The sequence below is a fragment of the Aulonocara sp. 'chitande type north' Nkhata Bay genome, linkage group LG12 (genome assembly GCF_057382095.1).
Source record: "Aulonocara sp. 'chitande type north' Nkhata Bay isolate Kocher_YH1m ecotype deep benthic linkage group LG12, A_spYH_male_GT1.1, whole genome shotgun sequence".
In the NCBI taxonomy this organism is placed as follows: Eukaryota; Metazoa; Chordata; class Actinopteri; order Cichliformes; family Cichlidae; genus Aulonocara; species Aulonocara sp. 'chitande type north' Nkhata Bay.
The window spans coordinates 32,398,122-32,417,771 of record NC_141355.1 but is presented as its reverse complement, the minus strand read 5'-3'; the positions used below and the strand labels follow the sequence as shown (position 1 = coordinate 32,417,771).

General features: G+C 40.8%; 1 protein-coding gene across 11 annotated transcripts in view; it reads left to right on the top strand.

Annotated features, from left to right (window-relative positions):
- Positions 1-19,650, top strand: part of kcnt1b (potassium sodium-activated channel subfamily T member 1b) — an 80,794-nt gene that overhangs the window by 54,562 nt on the left and 6,582 nt on the right. For 5 of the 11 annotated variants that reach the window (XM_086315182.1, XM_086315181.1, XM_086315183.1 and 2 more), the window contains 14 exons: positions 518-623; positions 780-952; positions 1,926-1,997; positions 4,778-4,912; positions 5,621-5,732; positions 5,973-6,068; positions 7,192-7,293; positions 7,666-7,749; positions 7,850-7,978; positions 8,444-8,464; positions 8,663-8,960; positions 11,275-11,337; positions 11,581-11,631; positions 15,620-15,704. In XM_086315182.1, coding sequence (XP_086171308.1) covers positions 518-623; positions 780-952; positions 1,926-1,997; positions 4,778-4,912; positions 5,621-5,732; positions 5,973-6,068; positions 7,192-7,293; positions 7,666-7,749; positions 7,850-7,978; positions 8,444-8,464; positions 8,663-8,960; positions 11,275-11,337; positions 11,581-11,631; positions 15,620-15,704 — 1,527 coding nt within the window. Of the gene's footprint in view, positions 1-517; positions 624-779; positions 953-1,925; positions 1,998-4,777; positions 4,913-5,620; positions 5,733-5,972; positions 6,069-7,191; positions 7,294-7,665; positions 7,750-7,849; positions 7,994-8,443; positions 8,465-8,662; positions 8,961-11,274; positions 11,338-11,580; positions 11,632-15,619; positions 15,705-19,650 lie in introns of those variants that run through there. The other 6 variants (XM_086315184.1, XM_086315185.1, XM_086315192.1 and 3 more) reach the window with 6 other exon arrangements.

Sequence of the window (19,650 nt, the reverse complement as noted above, 5' to 3'; positions counted from 1 at the left end):
GCCATCGTGTGGTGATCAGTAGGTTTACATCTATGATCAGCTGGAATTTCTTTTATTGGCAAACTAGAGGGCATCGTGAAACTCATTAGGATAATTGCAGCTGACCCATTACAAATCAAGGAGCACAGAACCAAACGGACACACAATCAAGACTTGATTAAAAATAAATAAACTTTGTAATGGAATTAGTCCTTCAGGCTTATAAACATCTGTAATTATAGTAAAGCAGCTGCAGAATCTAATAACAAACTGAAAAGAAGAAACATTAAACTGGTGATAATTCACTTAGTTTATATCATAAAGTAGTGATGAAAGAAGGAAGAGGGAGTTGGTGATGCTTACAGAAATTTTGTAACAGTAGAAGCCTCTTCAGAATCTCCTTAAATAAAGTTAAAAATTAACAGTCGCATAATATCCTAAAATATGTCACCGCTGATATTTGCCTGATATTTCTTTAAAGCTTTAAAGGTGAGTTCTTTGAGTGTTTAAGTGTTTTTTTCTGTTTCTTTTCCACAAGCTTTGTGAAGGGCTATCCCCCCAACTCACCCTACATCGGCAGCTCTCCAACCCTGTGCCACCTCCTACCACAGAAAGCTCCGTTCTGCTGCCTTCGCCTCGACAAGGTAAGACTCAATGAAAACTCACAGTACAAAATCAACGCTTTTTTTAAACATCTGTTTTATCGTCGTGGTAAGTAACTGCCCTGTGGTTTGTTTCCTAAACGCACAGGAATACTAGACCTTGACTAAATTTCTGTTGAATTGTCTGTCTCCATCCAGGGCTGCACACATAACAGCTTCGAGGATGCCAAGGCATACGGCTTCAAGAATAAGCTGATTATAGTGTCTGCAGAGACGGCCGGAAATGGTCTCTACAACTTCATCGTCCCTCTGCGGGCTTATTATCGGCCCAGAAAAGAACTCAACCCCATAGTGCTGCTACTGGACTACCCGTAAGACTGTTCAGTCTAACATCCAACACATCCAGACCAGCGTTTATTAGATTTCCTGACAGTGATGCGAAAGCCTAAAGCTTTTCAATATCACAAGAATTTGAGAGTCTTATAAAACTTGTTTTTTTGTGTGCTTTTTAAGAATAGTTGATGATGATATAACCAATGAAGGAGGCCCTCTCTTTGTTACATGGATGTCAGTGTTACTGCACAGTGTTGATGAGACTGGTTTATCATTATTGCGGTGCATGGACTTCTCTATAGGATCATTATTTTAGCAGTTTCAGATGTTACAGGCAGCAGATTATGGTGCAGGCATGAAAATGACAGCAATATAATATCTCTATAAGGGCTTGCTTATTATACCTGGAAGGATATACTTGTTAACCTAGCCCCAACATTGAGAAAAAGCTGTGTACTGTATATGATTAAGTTCACCAAACAGAGAACTGGAGTGAATTTCAGGATTTACAAAAAAAATTATGTTTGCAATTTAAGAAATTCAGTCAATCAGTGGATGACAAAAGATGAAATTATATATATTTTTTTATCTCTGTTTCTTTTTTCTCTGCATTATTCATAGACGTCTGCACTGTTTGTATGTTAGGGCATGTATATTTTTGTGCATGCATGTTGCAGTGGTCCATTTTTTCTGCTCTAACCCACTGCGGGCTTCATTAACTTTGACCTCATTTCTGCAGTTTGCTGAAACAGATGAACGATAAAAACACAGGGCCAGGAAAACAAAGTGGCCCCCTCAGGAATTTAAATGTCAGGCAGTTTTTTATAAATCCTCCAAATGCATTGAACAATTTATTTCTCTCTTAATCCATAATGAATTCAAACAAATCTTTCCTGCCCTCATCAACAGGCAGATTTCAGGAAATTACTTGTACAGTTTCGTAATCTGTCACTGGGGTTTACAAAGATAATTAGTGTGGGATGCTCAATTCATGTTTCCCGTTTCCCGCAGGCCAGACAACCATTTCTTAGAGGCCATTTGCTGCTTTCCAATGGTTTACTTCATGGCCGGCACAATTGATAAGTAAGTGTTTATATTATAAAAGAAAACGCACTCGGTTAATCACCTAGCTTAATGTATGAAATAATTTTTCATCCAGCCAGCAGAAGTACAGCTCCAGGACATCTTGGACATCACAGTTACACAACAACTTAAATGCACTGTAATCTTTAATGGCTCTTGAACACATTTGCTGCTGATTTGATTTTGTGTTTTATAGGCACATTTGAATCAAATGTAGCAGTTTGATTGCAAACTATATAATACATTTTTAAATCATTTTAATCTTTTCTGTGTTACCTGAGGAAGAAGACAAAGATGCTTGTCAGTGACGTTCAAACGTGCATCTTGCAGCTGTTACTTGCAGATTTTTGAGCTGGAACAAAGCAAGCACTCAGTGTTTGACTGAAGCAGGGAAAGCAAGTGGTAGTTAGTTTGAACCTAGTGATTTAAAAACTTCACTAATGTGTAATTAAGCTGTCAAGAAAAAATGGCTTCTTTGCAAACAAAAATGAATGAACAATGTAAAGAGGGAGTCACCATAGCATTATAGTCTAAACATTAACAAAAATAATAGCTTTATGGCGACAACTGTACATTGAAACCTAACTTTTAGTTCTGCAAATATGATTCTTTTAGTTGAGTCATGGAAAAAAAACAAATGGAAAACATGCAGTTGAAGATGTGCTGCGTTTATTCAGTCCCGTAAACCAAAGGCGTGTACTACGAAGCTGGATTTGTAACTCTGGTTTTCAGTTTCATGAAGGTAGTTCACCTCTTACTGGTGTGCATCACCATGGTAACTTATACTGAAGATCTAACCTGCTTCGGGGCAGGTTGTACTCGAGACGAGAGCAACAGGCACGAAAGTCCCGCCAACTGACCAATCAGCTCTCTGGAAAATATTCTTAGAAGCAACTTAAGTTTTTAAATGTTGACTGCAAACAGTTTTACAATAATTATTCTAAAAACTTAAATTTATAAAAAACAGGAGACCTGTTTCTTGAACTTGTATCAAATTGTTTATAACCACATTCGACTTCTGTTTTTAGATTTCTTTCTTTTCATTAATCGCCATGTTGCCGCAGCTAAAAGAATAAAAACTCAAACTTTACTATGCACATCTACATATTATTTAATGAAATAACAGTAAGAATCTCAGCTTCCTCCATGTCTTAAAGTGCTGACTATGTAATGCTGCTTACAGTCAGCATTTTTGTTGGTTTTGCTTTCTGGGTTTATGGCTAGACTTTATTAATATACTTACCATCACTAAAAGCATATTTGTAGAAGCACGTTTCTTACTAAACTACTCAATAGTGTTTTCCCGTTAGATGCTCACACCACTAATTTGTCTGCTGCAGCTGTGTTGCTTTCAGCCAGCATTGTGTGTTTAACCTCCAAAATTACCAGTAGACTCGTCCATCAGACGGTCAGGCCTGTCAGATGCTGCCAGTGCCGGTCGTCTCATGTGAACATACGAATAACTAGATGGTTAAACCCCAGTTTAATCTATCGAGTTGATAAAACCTTTCATGCAACTACTTTGTCTAGTTCTTGATGTTAGATGTAGGGTAAGCCAGACAACAGAAATATATCCTGGGTATGTTGAATGTGCTTGGTAGTGCACGTCAATTCTGACAAAAAATAAATATATTTAGTAACCACTAACCTCTATCTAAAACTTGTTTTTGCAGTCCAGCTCATTATAATTTATTCATGCATAAAAATCCACTTAGTAAACTCCTCACCTTCTTGGTCGATGCAGATTTGGACATCATAAATCCAATTTCTGTCTAAAAGAGGCAACATTAAAATGTTTAAAATGAGAGAAATGTGCCATAAAAAAATCAGCTCAATTTGAATTTGATGGGAGCAACACATCTCAAAAATGTTGGAACAGGGCCGTGTTTACCTCTATGTTGCATCTGCTCAGTCTGTAAAACTCTATGTAACTCTGTGTAGCCTGTAAAACCTGTATGTAACATTCTGCATTGATAGTGGCATTAAAGATATGCATGCTGACAATTGCATGTGTACTAATGTGCACCACACTACATAGAGACGTGCATATTTTTGAATGGAGCTCTGATAACAAGCAGAATGGTCCCTCTGCTCTTTAGTTCAGAGGACGCAGCATCCATGTTTGCATCACAGAGGTTTAACCTGGTGAACTATTTTAACAGACAAAGATTTCTGGAAGTGTTCCTGAGGCCATGCAGGCATCTCCATGACAGCCGCCTGAGGGTCCGAAGACCACGAACATCCATTATTAATTTTTGCTGTTTTGATGATATTATGTACTGTAGATGATGAGATATTCACAGGAACATATTGAGAAACATTATTATGAAATATTTCCTAAATTTATAAGCACTGTTTTTTGCAGATTAGTGAACCTCTACCCTTTACTATTCCACAATGCTCTTTTTTTTAAATATATATCAAATCATGTTACCGATCTGTTGCCAGTTAACCTAATTAGTTGCAAAATGTTCTTCCAGCTGTTTCTCTCATTCACACTTTTTTGAAAGGTGTTGCTTTCTTCAAATTCAAACTTGACTAATATTTTTCATGAAATAGGAAAATGTCTCAGTTCACACATTTGTTTTATATGTTTTATATATTCTTTAGTGAATACAATGTGGGTTTATCAGATTTGCAAGTCATTGAATTCTGTTTTTAAATTTTACATGATTCCAACTTTTTTGGAGTTGGGGTTGTATTTACTATATTACTCTTATATTTACCGTTTTCTAACATGTCATAACCTATTAATCACTGCTGCTTTCTGAATGGGACAGCTTGGACAACCTGCTGCAGTGTGGTATCATCTATGCTGACAACTTGGTCGTTGTGGACAAGGAGAGCACTATGAGTGCTGAGGAAGACTACATGGCAGATGCCAAGACCATCGTCAATGTCCAGACAATGTTCAGGTAACATAGAGCGTGCTTTAAAAACTCAAAGGTGTCCTCCCACCAGTCTCAATTGTTCTCACTCCCCCACTCATCTTATTGATCCAGGAACAAGTTCATTAAGTTCATCTCAGCTTCTCTCCTCTTTGTGCGCTTGGCCTCTGTCTTTCTCACTTTGCAGAGAAAAAGGTTCATGATTTTATGTATTTTGTGCCTCTGTTGGGGAAGAGGTGTCATGCTTGTTGATTACTGTACTAAAGCATTTTTCACAGAGACAGCTGTCGTTGAGAACATGTTGGAGTTCTCGTTAGCTCTTGTTAACATGCCCACGTCTAACAAAACCAGAGTACGGCAATCGCACTTAACACAGTGAATTTTGGGGAGTCTAATGTTTTTGACCACAGTATAGATCGCCTTGTGCGAGCTCACCCTTGTTATGTATGAGTCAAGATTCTGGTTTTGGCCCAAGTGTGCACCAGATTCACTTAATTAATGTCTTCGTCTGTTCTTACTGCAAAGCCAAAGAGCAAATATAAGCTTTTAGAGGGGGTTTACAGAAAGGCAGAGCTCATCTCAAAGACAAACTACAGCTGCCAAAGCTGTGAAACTGCTCATTTATTTAGCAACTAAAATTAAAAGCATTTATCACTGCCACACCATGTCTCTCTCAACACAAAGCATTTTGTCTTTCCACTGACATCCCTCTCACTTTATTTCCTCCACACTCAGGTTGTTCCCCAGTCTCAGCATCATCACTGAGCTCACGCATCCATCCAACATGAGGTTCATGCAGTTCAGAGCCAAGGACTGCTACTCACTCGCACTCTCCAAACTGGAAAAGGTGAGTGTTTCGTGTTCAGTGTCTTTGACTTAGATCGTTTTATTTTCTGGACAATCGAAAAATATCTCAGTATCCCAAAGAGAAGTGTAAGCACTTTGGGTTGTGCATTATAACTTGCAGCCTATGAAGTCTTCTTTTTTTTTTTTTTTTTTTTTTTTACCTTTTTGCACTGTATAAACTCATCTGGCCAATTTTTGTGTACACTTTGCTAGTTTTAAGTTGGACCCAATTTGCTTTCAGAACTGCTGTAATTCTTCGTGGCATAGATTCACACAGCTGCTACAGATTTGGCTGCACATCCATGATGACAATTTCCTGTTCTACCACATCCCAAAGGTGCTGTATTGGATTGAGATCTGGTGGCTGTGGAAGTCATTTGAGTACAGTGAAGTCTTTGCCTTGTTTGAGATAATTTGAGCTTTGTGACATGGTGTGTCCATGTTCTGGAAGCAACTGTCAGAACATGGTTACGCTGTGGTCATAAAGGGATGGGCATGGTCAGCAACGATACAGCAGGCTATGGCTTTTAAATGATGCTCAGCTGGTACTAAAGTGCCAAAGTGTCCCAAAAAATATCCTTCACACCATTATACCACCACACCAGTCTGATATGATATGCAAAGCAGGTGGATCTATGCATTTATGTTCTTTACACCCATTTTCTGAGCACACCATCACCATTGCAACAGAAAACCAGACTAATCAGACCAGGCAGTGTTTTTTTCAATATGCTTTTTTTTGGTTTAGCTTCACCACAAATCTGTTCTTAACTGTCGATAGGGGCACAAGGTGCTGCTGTAGCCCATCATCTTCACATTTTGTTGTGTTGTGCATTCAGAGAAGCTTTTCTGCATACCTTGGTTGTAACAACTGGTCATTTGAGTTACTGTTACTGTTGCCTTCCTATGAAGCAGCGTGGCCATCCTCCTCTGAATTTTGGTATCAATGAGCCATTTTTCTCTTTTTCAGATTATTCTATATAAACCCTAGAGATGGTTGTGCAGGAAAATCCCAGTAGATCAGCAGTTTCTGAAATATTCAGACCAAACTATCTGGTAGCAATACCCACACCACATTTAAAGTCACCTTTCTTCCCCATTCTGCTGCTCAGTTTGAATTTTAGCAGGTCTCTTGACCATGTCTACATGCCTAAAATCACTGAGTGTTGCTGCTTCAATCAGCCGAATAGATTTTTGTGTTAACAGTTAGTTTAACAGCTGTACTAAACAACATGGTCGGGTGAGTTTATATGACATTTAAAGAGTTAGCTTACTTTCCAGGAAATCAAATAAACCCATTAATAATTTTTGTCACACTTCAGGCCTCTTGTGAATGAATGCATTTGTTTAATGCAGTTAAATCATCATTACTAACAGATAAAGCTTGTATGTATCCCCACTCTTTCTTAAATCTTTTTTTGGCTCCTTTTTTTTGTTTGTATTTTGTTTTTTGCTTCCAGATAGAGCGTGATAAGGGCTCCAACCTGGCTTTCATGTTCCGGCTGCCGTTTGCTGCAGGCAGAGTGTTCAGTATCAGCATGCTGGATACACTACTTTACCAGGTGGGATAACAGACTTTGAACTAGTTCGTTATGAAATAGTTAAATATAGACCTGTCTGTCAGCGATTTCATCCTTAGAATTTGTGCTGCACTAGTTCCTCTGTCTGAAAGTTGTGTCTAAAAAGGTAACGGCTGTTACATCAGTATTTCCTAGTAAGGTGCAGTTTATTGTCTAAAGTAAATGTGGTTTTTTTTTTACGTGTTTAAGCCTCAAATGAATATCCTACAAAAGAACATTTGTGCCATTAAATATTAATGAGCATAATGCACAGGATAAAATAATTTATTGCAGGTGTTATAAAGAAAACTTCCCCTCAGAGCAATTGCAAAATGTGTTTGCAAAAGCTTTTAAACTTATTTTTTTAAACCACAGTCATTTGTCAAGGACTACATGATTGCCATCATCAGGCTTCTCCTTGGTCTGGACACCACGCCTGGTTCTGGGTACCTATGTGCTGTATGTGGAAATTTACTTTTGCATCTTACCAAGTGATTTGTGCATTTTAGTAATTTCATCTGTGATGTGCAGCAACTTTATCGTCAATCTCTCACTTCAGATGAAGATCACAGAGGAGGACCTGTGGATCAGGACCTACGGCAGACTCTTCCAGAAACTTTGCTCCTCCAGCGCTGAGATTCCCATCGGGATCTACCGGACCGAGTCGCATATGTTCTCAACCTCAGAGGCAAGTTCACTTTGATCAGATACTCAGTATCTGAGTCCTGGTCTTGGATTTGGTGTCAGCTTTTGCCTGTGGTTTGAATTCAGCTACCATCTATTAATCATTCCCTCCTTTAGTTTTTGCTTGAGTCCTTCTCCTTTGATACTCTTGCTTATTCTTCAGCTTGTATGTCCTATTCCCTAAATTGCCTTTCCTTTGTTTGAGGCTGCACATTTACCATTCATTTCTTAATACAGATACATTCCAGCTGACAGAAATTCATGTCAAGCAATGAAATTAGATTTATATTTTTGACTGACTCTCACATACTGCTATTAATACAGTTATAAATAAATAAAATATTAAATACAGCATATGTAAGCTTCCATATGCTGATGTTTAAGGCTTCGAACATTTGTTTGCTCTGAATGCCCTCATCTTTCATTGCATCTCTTTTTGTTTGGATGTTTGTCTGTCCTTGTATTCCAGTGCAGGGACAGTAATGCACAGGTAAGGTCCAAACAGGCTTGATTCTGTTTATTACGTCAGCTGACTCCTTTTTGCTTAAAGCAGGCAAAGTAAAAAAAATAAAAAATACCTTACTGGTATTTTTTTTTTTTAATATCAAAAGTTTGTTTGCTTCTTATTCTTATAGTGCACGCTTTCCTCACAGAATCCAGCATTCACATTTCCATCTTACCATTCCAGTCTCAGGTGTCCATCAACGTGGAGCAGGGTGAGGAGCACCGTGATCGTGGAGGATCCTGGAAGGAGAAGACGGGCTACAGAAACTCCACCACGAGTGACCAATCGGAGCACCCGCTGCTAAGGAAGAAGAGCATGCAGTGGGCTCGGCGGCTGAGCAGGAAGAACGTCAAACCGTCGACCAGAGCGGAGCGCATCTCACAGCAGAGACTGAATCTGTATCGGCGCTCCGAGCGACAGGAGCTGTCCGAGCTGGTCAAGAATCGCATGAAGCACCTGGGCCTCCCCACTGTGGGATACGGTGAGTGGAACAGCTGATGTTATGATATATGAGGATATATTGATGCTTTAGGTTGAAAGATATTACTCAGTATAGCTTATTGTATAGGACTAGATACAGTTCAGCTGCTCTAATCAGTTATTTTAATTAATGATTGTATTTCTTTGTATTTAATTTGTAAATATTAGTCATAATGTCCCAGAAAATGAATAATAATGCTAATTATAATGTTTGTTGCAGATTGGAGTCTCAGTTCTGTAAACATGACTTTGAGGTCACAGAAGCTTTGGATGCAGAAATCCTGTAACTGGTTGAGTTAAATCGCAGTGAGTGAAGCCTAAGAAAAGTCAAAGAAGGAAACCTTTAGTTCAGAAGTCACAGACATTCAAGTCCACACAGCATAGTAGTGTGAATCCAGCTATAAAGATCTGATTAAAGTCATATAAACTGAAAGCCCAATTTCTGAGAGAGGGTTTTTTGAAGGGTGCGGTATGTAAGCATCTTATTCTAAAAGGATGCTACTAGCCAGCTAACCCTGTCCATCTCGTCTCCCAGTTTCTGCTAGCTGCTCAGGTGTGGTGGTTCTTGATGTCATTAAGTGGCTGCTCATAGTCCTTGTTGCTAAGAACTGGGGGACCTGAACCCTGTGGATAACTGATTTATGATGTTGCCACAAAAGCACCCTGGCTATTTGGCACAAGAGACTAATCAGGCCAGGCCTGTGCTCTTATTATTCAAAATATTTATAGCCCCCTGAGAACCAGCCTATTCATTTATGTCCTCTGTAATGGATGTTTGTTTTGGCGTCTATATCTTTTGACTTATTTGAGCTACTTACGACGCTTTTTCTAGTAGTGAAAATGTTGAAAATGTCACCCCAGATGGATCTCTTTAGGCTGCTTGTTTTTTAATGATCCAAAAACCAAAGATTATACTACAGAGAATTTTAGAAGCTGGGACAGGCTAAAGATTTTATTTTTGTATTGTTCCTGAACACTGTAATCTGCTCAGATCAAGAATAGCATGTGACTGATTTCATGCCACAGGCAGTTACACATACAGTGCCTTTGTTATCACTGCCTTATGTGAGGAACTCCCATGAGTTCCTTGATTAAACACGGGTACCATTACTACATACAGCTGCAGAATGAGTTCTTGCATTTGTTTGAGAACACTTGTTGCCTTTCCTCAGTTGCCTACTCTGTTACCACCTGTTGGTTTTACTGGGCTTTGCTCTGATGCGTAATAATAATGATATTGACCATCTCAAAGTCTCAAAGTCACATATCTATGCACCACCACAAATTTCATTGTCACTGTGTTATCAGTTTAAATCGAGATATAATAAACTGGCCCTGTTAGCCTTAATAAGATTGCACGTACTGAATCAATGGGCCGTAGCATCAGCTGCAAAAGTACTTTCTGAGCCTGGTGGTGAAGTATATTCATGAGCTTAAATTTTAGAAGCAAGGACACTCTAGAGTCTGATAAGTTCAGGTTTCAGGATCAAGTTCATGAGATTCTTTTGCTTCACTAATTGATGCTTCTCTCAGCTGGTTAAATTATTTCTGCAGTGCAAGCAGCTGTGTTTGAGAAAGTTATTTAACCCTCCGATCTGTATTCCAGTCATTTTTGTTTTCTTTTACCTCATCTCATTTCCCATGAACACATAGTAATGTGAGGCTTGTTAGTACAGATCATCGACATCGCACTGCATCGTCACTGACCTTCAGAAAACCTCATTTTCTCACATCACTTTCACACCCATCAAACTCCTCTTCCGTGTGTCATAACTCAGACGCACACCACCTCGCAGTCATGATCATACCATCATGTGGATGTGAACACATCACGCATGAGGATGCAGGAGCACGAACCTCGTCTCAGTTGCATTCAAGACTGCAATTACAGAGTGAAATTGCCTGCATTCTTTTCAGTTCACTTTTTCTTTCGTTTTTGCCTCCTCCCAGCTTCACGGCTCAAAACAAAAAAGCAGAATCATGCTCCAGATGTGTTGTAATGTGTCAATTAAATACGTTTCAGGAAGAACTCCTGAAGTTCAAGATCTTCTAAAGAACCATGAATGTCAGTGAGGATTTCTGCAGCAGGATGTGACAGATTAATAATTTGGAAGTGATTCTGTGCACACACTGATGCATGGCCTCTTTGCATTGCTCTCACACTTTTAAGAGTTTTTTTGATTGTTGTTTTCTTTTTTTTGAATCTGCAGATGCTTTTGCTGCCTGCCTGATATTTTTTTTGTTTCTTGTTCTTGTTTTTTTTTTTAACCTCCTTTCTCTGCCTCTTCTGTCTTCCTTCCCCTTTTGGCTTGTAGAGGATGTTTCTAATCTCACTGCGAGCGATGTCATGAATCGAGTAAATCTAGGATATTTGCAAGGTAATTTGTGTGCTGTTTATAACTCATTTGCAACATGTGAGTGATTACGTCCACCTTGTGGAGAAAGGAATTTGTCCTTTCGCCAGCATCCAATGAAGAATAGCATTTGCCCACCAAAAAGAATGCTTAACTGTAGATGTTATCTTATCTCTTTAGTTATATAATCTGTTTTATTTGACGTATAACTTGAGTACAAATGAATACATTAGGACGTTGAAGTTAACAGTGACTGCCGTTGCTTAGAGTTGCAGGCCATTTCAGAGCACCCGTATTCAGAGGGGACCAGGCTGTCAGGTTAGCTGGTTGATCACAGTACTGCAACTTTACTGCATGAGTGTGAGTGTGCGTGTGTTTTTTATGTGAGTGTGTCCCCTGCCAGAGTCAGCAGTAGGTCAGCAGCAAGTCTCTCACTCTACTCTCTCCCTCTCTTTTTCGATCTCTATCTGGTCTTTCTGCACTGTGTTCCTGTGAGGTGACGTCCCAAATGGCTAGAGTACTGCAGGGCATCAGAGTATGGCTTAAAGAGTGGAGCGGAGTGCATTATGTCTGTGGATGGAAGGATAGATTGTATTCTATAAATGTATAAAAGACGACGAGTGTCGGAGGTGGTCTGATGTAGAAAGTAAACATGTTGGAGGAAGCGGGGCTCTTTTCCTCCTCCATGTCTGTTACTTTCACATGTCAGTGCACCTCAGAGTGTATTAACTTTATGCCATGGCCACTTCCCCAAAGAAGTCAAGTTTGAGCTGATTGTAGTCAGTTTGAGCTCTTTTTACCTCTCAGCGTTTTTGCTCTGGTAATATATCTTGTGGTTCTGTACTCCTGCACACTGGAGTGCTCTCAATTTTATTTAAAGAGCAACTTAACATTCACCAAAAATATTGCTTTTTTTAGCGACTTCCAGTGGTTTAACTTCTCGCTTTAGTGTAGTTATGGAAAATGTGCACGCCAAGAGCACTGTGTGGAAAGAATAAATATAGAGGGAGGAAATAAAAATCAGAATATAAAGGCGGGTGATACTGAAAGACTGCAACACTCTGCTGGCAGGGTGGAACAAAATTATTCCAAAGATATTTTCCTTCACTGCCGTAACAGTGAAAGTCTTACAGCGGTGTTCGATTGGGTTGAGTTCTGGTGACTGTAAGGATGATAACATATGTTTCACACACAGACTCGCTATAATGTGGACATTATGCTAGTGGCTCTTAAAAGCAAAGCCAGCAAGGATGTGTCATCTCAGTATTAGCAGGGGGCAACTCCTCTGGCTCCAGAAAGAAATCTGATTGTAGAAGTCTGTAGGAAATGACCCAAGTGCTCTCTGGTGACTTCAGAAAATGCTTTTCTAATGAGTTTACAGTCGTAATCGATGGTTCCAAGTCTTATTTAACTCAGCACATGTAAATTATGGCCCCCATTAGAGCCTGAAAGGGCAATAAAACCAGGGTATGCTTTCAGACAGGCCTGCCTCATGATTGGAAAATCTCTTTTGAATGTGGAGCGTCCTTTAGTTTCTAATTTTATTTTTAATACACAGTCTGTGGATTGACAACATTTTCATACTTATAAAAGTGCTTTGTGGTCATCTTGTTTGAGGCCAGCTTTTGAACCATAAAGATAAAGGTGCTCCCTCAGAACAAATGATAACGCACGGCATAAAAGAGGATCGAACAGGATTCGGTTCTTTTCCTGTAATTTGTTTCACACGTTTGAGCTAAAAATCGAAGGTTTCTAAATTAGAACAAGACCAATCTGTAGTTATTTTAGTGCCACAATAACTAAATGACTACATCCTAAATTGCTACATTAAAAACTAGGATTTTGATTAATGGGAAAAAACACTGACCCTAATAAATGGGAATAATAGGAACGCAAGCAAAAAGAGACCAACTTAAACGCTGACCAGTCCAGAATCATGTTTCCAGAGTTGGATAATTACCAGTGTCAGTATATTAAATATAATATTTAAATATTCACACTTCCGTAGCATGAATAAGGCAGGGGTCTAGATCATCTTTATTTGTTGCTTTGGGGGATTTTAAGCTGTTGATTCCAAATTAGTAGCATTAATAGGAGCAAAACTGTTTAAAAAAAGTATACCCTCTAACATGAGCAAAAGTAAGCATTGTTATAACTATAGTTATGCTGGATTACAGAGCCACAACAATAAATCCTTTGCTTTTCTTCAGCTGGTTACCAATTATATATCTGCCGCCATGGTATAACCCATATTTAATACACTGAGTAGTCTGCAGTAACGATGTGTGGATGAAGGGCGAACAGAGAATTACCGTAACTGTAAAGTGTACCTGAATAGATGAATAGATGAAGCAGCAGGTTGACCTCTTCCACTCTCACACTCCCAATGTGCTTTGCTTCACTCTGTTTGGTTTGAGTCGCTCTGCGTTTGGTCCAGTCTGACGGATGCTGGAGCATGTTCCTCTCTGTCTGTGTGTATGTCACATGTCAGTCGGGGGGAGGCTGGGTTGTGGTGGTGGTTGGGGGGGGGTGGGAGGCTGAGTGTCGTCAGTTAGCATGGCAACCTGCCGCCTTAGCAGCCTGTTGGTCCCGTGTGGAATGCGCAGGACGTAAAAGGAATGCGACTTAGATCGATCTGTTGCGTAGCTGGGGACGCTGTCTGCATGCTGGCTCCGTTCTGAAGCTGCGCATGGGGTGCCATTTCAGTCAGCAGGCAGCATGTGGGCCTCCCCTTATTCCACAAAGTGCCCTGTCAGTAACGGTTAGACCTTCTCTCTCTTTCACCCCGCCTGGCTTTATAAAGGGCCACAAGCAGGTGGGTTTGTCACGGAGACACACGTGCCCTCCTTTTCCTTCCTCCGCCCATCACACGACACAAGTAGGAGACACTGCCGGAGTGCAATCACCACACATGCATGCAGACATGATTAACACACACACACACACACACACATAATATGACTCATCTGGAAAAATAAAGGTTAAACTCTCATAGGTTTCCTCTCATAAAATCTAAACTCTTCATAGTGCAGAACAATTTCCTTGGCCTAACTGTGTTGTTGAAGCAATAAAAGATGTTTGTTACAACTGTTAATGTTTTTAGTGTTTATAACAGGATGTAAAGGACTGAATGGGGGAATTTAGCAATTTATGAGTATCTTTAAGTGGTTGATTTGAAAACGAATTAAAATGCTTTTCAAATAAAAATAATAAGATTTTCTAAATCAGTTTAATATTTTGTGAAATATTAAATTTTCTAACAGTAATTTATAATCACATGGTTGATTTATTGTTCAATTAGCTTGTTGCAGACTGGAAGAATTGTTTAACTATTAAAGTGAATCCGTCCTCGTCCCCAGTTGTCAACGTCTGGTACTTCCCCTGCAGTACTCATCAGAATCTAATCAAACTTGCACACACTGATCGCTTAATGGGTCCTCACCCAAACTGTGATCAAGGTTGAGGTAACATTGGTCGTTTTACGTGCAGCAACCTGTGAATTGTTATGAATCTTGAGCCTACGTCATTTACATCCTGGTTAAGGAACTAGTTAAAGGTAGAGAATATATGCAGGATTGATTTCTTCTACAAGAAATTGGTGAATATGGCAAACTGGACTCTAAAGGCTTTCAAAACTCTTTTGCTAGTCAAATTTTATTATACATCTTTAAAATATACAAACCATAAGAACTTTGAATACTGTGTAAAATGTTTAAAAAAGGAAGAACTGAATGATGAGCCCAGATCAGTCACCCATTGAAAACATTTTGCATTAATGATAAAGAAATAGAATAAAAGACATCCTGTATAAATTGATTATGTGAAAACATTTACATTTAAAAACTGCGACTGTCCTCCACTCACAGAGTTTGTATAAGTGTGGTAAAGCTGCCCCTGCTCCAGCTATTTAAAATGACCGTGTAAAAATGTCAGATTCTGGAGTTTGTATGTTCTTTTTTCTAATCCCATTTAAATACAGGCTTTACATTACTTAATGACAGGCTTTATTCATGCTAAATGTGTTTAATAAGATCATTTGTTTCCTCATATTAAGATTTAAATGATCATTAGCAGTTGTAACAAGGAACCCTCAAATTATTCCCGCAGTTATTTGCCTCCGATTTTTTGCACCACTTGCTCGTTAAGTTTTACTTTACTTTTGTCCTGACTGAAAGGCTGAAAACAAGGCAGTGTCATATTTTAAATGGATAAAAGGCTCATTTCCTGGTTGATGTTCTGTATAATGGAGGGGGACGAGAGAGGGCTCCAGAGCAGCACTGAAGGCCATCTCTGTCTGTTTCTACAGATGAGATGAACGACCACCAGAACACGCTGTCCTACGTCCTCATCAATCCTCCTCCTGACACCATGCTGGAGCTCAACGACATTGTGTAAGGACCTCTCTCTTTTATCCTCTACACTTTACTTTGTTAACACCTTTGTGTTTTATCTGTGTGTTGTTAGTTACAGTCAGACTAAATTACAATCTAAACCATTATGTTTTTTAGACTGGTCAGCCAACACTAATGGTACTTAAATGTAAATTAAACTGAGTAATAAATTACTGAATAGTTGACATGTGGAGCTCAGCTATGATATACACAAATCAAAATCTTATATATTGTTATTAAAGCCTGGAAATTATAATATGGTATCCATCCTCATATGTCAAAGCATTAACCAATATTAAATATCACCTTATTACCACTTACTGCCACAAGTCATAATATAAATATTAGAATATAAATATATTAAAATATTAGGGGTGCAACGATACACAAAATTCACGGTTCGGTTCGGTTCGATACTTTGGTGTCACGGTTCGATATTTTTTTGATACAAAAAAAATGTTCATGCCTTTTTAATTTGTCATTTATTAAAATTAGAAATATATATTTTAACTCAAAAGTACAGTTTTTAAATTTAATGAAACAAAAGTAATTTAAAAAATAAATCTGATTGAGGAATCACTCATCTTTGGAAAAGAGAGTTTATTACAGAGAAATGGCTCTTTCCAAAATAAAAGCTATACTATACGCTTCTTCTGGGCTATATTCTCAGCAGCATATTGTAGCGGGTCAGGGCTGTTCGGGTTCTGTTTGTACAGTTATGTTTTGTTTATGTTGCCATAGTGACGGGTGACGCCCTCTCGCTGCGCCGGTGTGTCCTTCCGGGGTCAGAGGGCGCCCTGTGTGTTGTTCTTGTTGTTGCTGTGCGGTTGCCGCGTTGAGCAGTTAGCTAGCGGCAGTGTTCTTCTGCAGATGTCAATAAACGGCTGTGCTCCCTGGCTAGCTCACGGGAAGCAAGACCAAACGACACCTCCGTCTCCTCCTTGTCTGAGCTCGCCACATTGGTGTCAGAAGTGGGATGATGGTGGCACCCCATGTTCTGACCCGAGTGACTTTTCCCCCGCCGGTCGTGACCGGCCGGTGCGCCAAAAGAAGGCACCTGGACATTTGCAAAGTGAAAGCAAAAAACAAGCGCAAATTCAAACGCGATTTCAATATGTCACATATTGACAGTGGCTCACCGATGCCAATGACATAATTACCCAGCTACATTTCCGAAAGAATGCAAAAGCATTGACATATATTTTTCTTCCTACAATAGCCCGACGGGCAGGGCAGAGATAGCCCGACTGGAAAAATCGCTAGCCCCCATCGGGCTAGCGATTTTGCAAGCCCTGTGTTACAGGCATGGCCCTTTAAGGATGAAGCCTGATGGGAAATGTATTCGGGATGTGTGTAGCGGGACTGCCTGGTGTGTGTGTGTGTGTGTGTGTGTGAAGAGAGAGAGCGGAGAAGGGGAAAAAGTAACGGTTAGCTACAGAAGAGACGAAAAGAAAATAAATAAAAGGAATATAATAACTCCCTCGACAGCCAGAGTTGTGTCGGCGATGCTCGCTGTGAGTAAACTGTTTCAGCCCACTGTACGCGGTGTTCGTGCCTTAGAGAAGAAATAAAGTTCGGTGAAGCAGTTTCCTACGCCTCCTTCGATCTTTTTGCTAGCGGAGTTGACCTGTATAGTAAGCTGTTGCCGGCTACGAGTCAGTTACGGAACCTTCAAGTAACTGCCAGAGGTTTCCTTACTACGGTTCGGGGCCGCGGATCTGGCGCGGTAACACCTGTATCTGATTGAGGAATCACTCATCTTTGGAAAAGAGAGTTTATTACAGAGAAATGGCTCTTTCCAAAATAAAAGCTATAATATACGCTTCTTCTGGGCTATATTCTCAGCAGCATATTGTAGCGGGTCAGGGCTGTTCGGGGTTCTGTTTGTACAGTTATGTTTTGTTTATGTTGCCATAGTGACGGGTGACGCCCTCTCGCTGCGCCGGTGTGTCCTTCCGGGGTCAGAGGGCGCCTTGTGTGTTGTTCTTGTTGTTGTTGCTGTGCGGTTGCGGCGCTGAGCAGTTAGCTAGCGGCAGTGTTCTTCTGCAGATGTCAATAAACGGCTGTGCTCCCTGGCTAGCTCACGGGAAGCAAGACCAAACGACACCTCCGTCTCCTCCTTGTCTGAGCTCGCCACATTGGTGTCAGAAGTGGGATGATGGTGGCACCCCATGTTCTGACCCGAGTGACTTTTCCCCCGCCGGTCGTGACCGGCCGGTGCGCCAAAAGAAGGCACCTGGACATTTGCAGGACTTTGTGTGGGGTAATGGGGTCGTCGGGGACGACTGACCCCTTAGGTGGGGGCTATGTAGGGGGTCAGGGCTGTTCGGGGTTCTGTTTGTACAGTTATGTTTTGTTTATGTTGCCATAGTGACGGGTGACGCCTTCTCGCTGCGACGGTGTGTCCTTCCGGGGTCAGAGGGCGCTCTGTGTGTTGTTGTTGCTGTGCGGTTGCGGCGCTGAGCAGTTAGCTAGCGGCAGTGTTCTTCTGCAGATGTCAATAAACGGCTGTGCTCCCTGGCTAGCTCACGGGAAGCAAGACCAAACGACACCTCCGTCTCCTCCTTGTCTGAGCTCGCCACATTGGTGTCAGAAGTGGGATGATGGTGGCACCCCATGTTCTGACCCGAGTGACTTTTCCCCCGCCGGTCGTGACCGGCCGGTGCGCCAAAAGAAGGCACCTGGACATTTGCAGGACTTTGTGTGGGGTAATGGGGTCGTCGGGGACGACTGACCCCTTAGGTGGGGGCTATGTAGCGGGTCAGGGCTGTTCGGGGTTCTGTTTGTACAGTTATGTTTTGTTTATGTTGCCATAGTGACGGGTGACGCCTTCTCGCTGCGACGGTGTGTCCTTCCGGGGTCAGAGGGCGCTCTGTGTGTTGTTGTTGCTGTGCGGTTGCGGCGCTGAGCAGTTAGCTAGCGGCAGTGTTCTTCTGCAGATGTCAATAAACGGCTGTGCTCCCTGGCTAGCTCACGGGAAGCAAGACCAAACGATACCTCCGTCTCCTCCTTGTCTGAGCTCGCCACAATATTAAACATATCAGGTCCCCATAAGGAGAATCATGTGCTAACGGCTGTCTAAATGACTCGGGTAAAGTTTGTAGCATGCATGCTTGTTGTTTTTGTCTGCTTCCACTTGTCTTTGCACTAGGATGATGTCGGTGTAAATGTGCAGTCATATTCGTTGTGTTCCCACTAGTGCTGTCAGCATTAATCTCCTTGAAATGACGTTAACGCCACAACATGGCAAATCTCCGTTAACGAGCTACCCCTGCATGGGGCTAGACGGCCAACACGTTAACGAGCTAACTGCGCTAACACACTAGTTCCCACCCATGTAATTGAGCATTGCGTGGCACATCCAACATACTGTTTTACTTTAGTCCATGACGCGCTTAGCTTCAGGGTCATACGTCACATGAAAACCAAAATAATTCCAAAAGCCAGATCTGAATGAGGGTGGGGGAGGTTCAATTTGCCATGTTGCAAGGAGAGCTTAACTTCTGTCTCGCTAACTTGCCCTGCGCTCTTCCTTCTGACAATGCTGTCTGTGTTGAACGCTCAGTGGATCTGCGCTGACAGTGCAGCCTAGGCGGAGTAGTCGAACGCAGATTCACTGAGCGCTCAACACAGACAGCATCGTCAGAAGGAAAGTTGATAAAATAAATTACAAATTTTGTATTGTTCATACATATGCGTACCGAACCGAAAGCACTGTATCGAACGGTTCAATATCGATACGAGTATCGTTGCACCCCTATAAAATATATAGTATCAGAATACAAATATATTGTAATGCACAGATATTGCAATTTTATTGCTAGTAGGTTATTATTTTGTAACCAGCACATTGTTTTACTATATTTACCCCGGGTTTCTTGAATGTTATTACCCATCCATCCATCCATCTTCTTCCTCTTAACTGGGGCCGGGTAGTGGGGGCAGC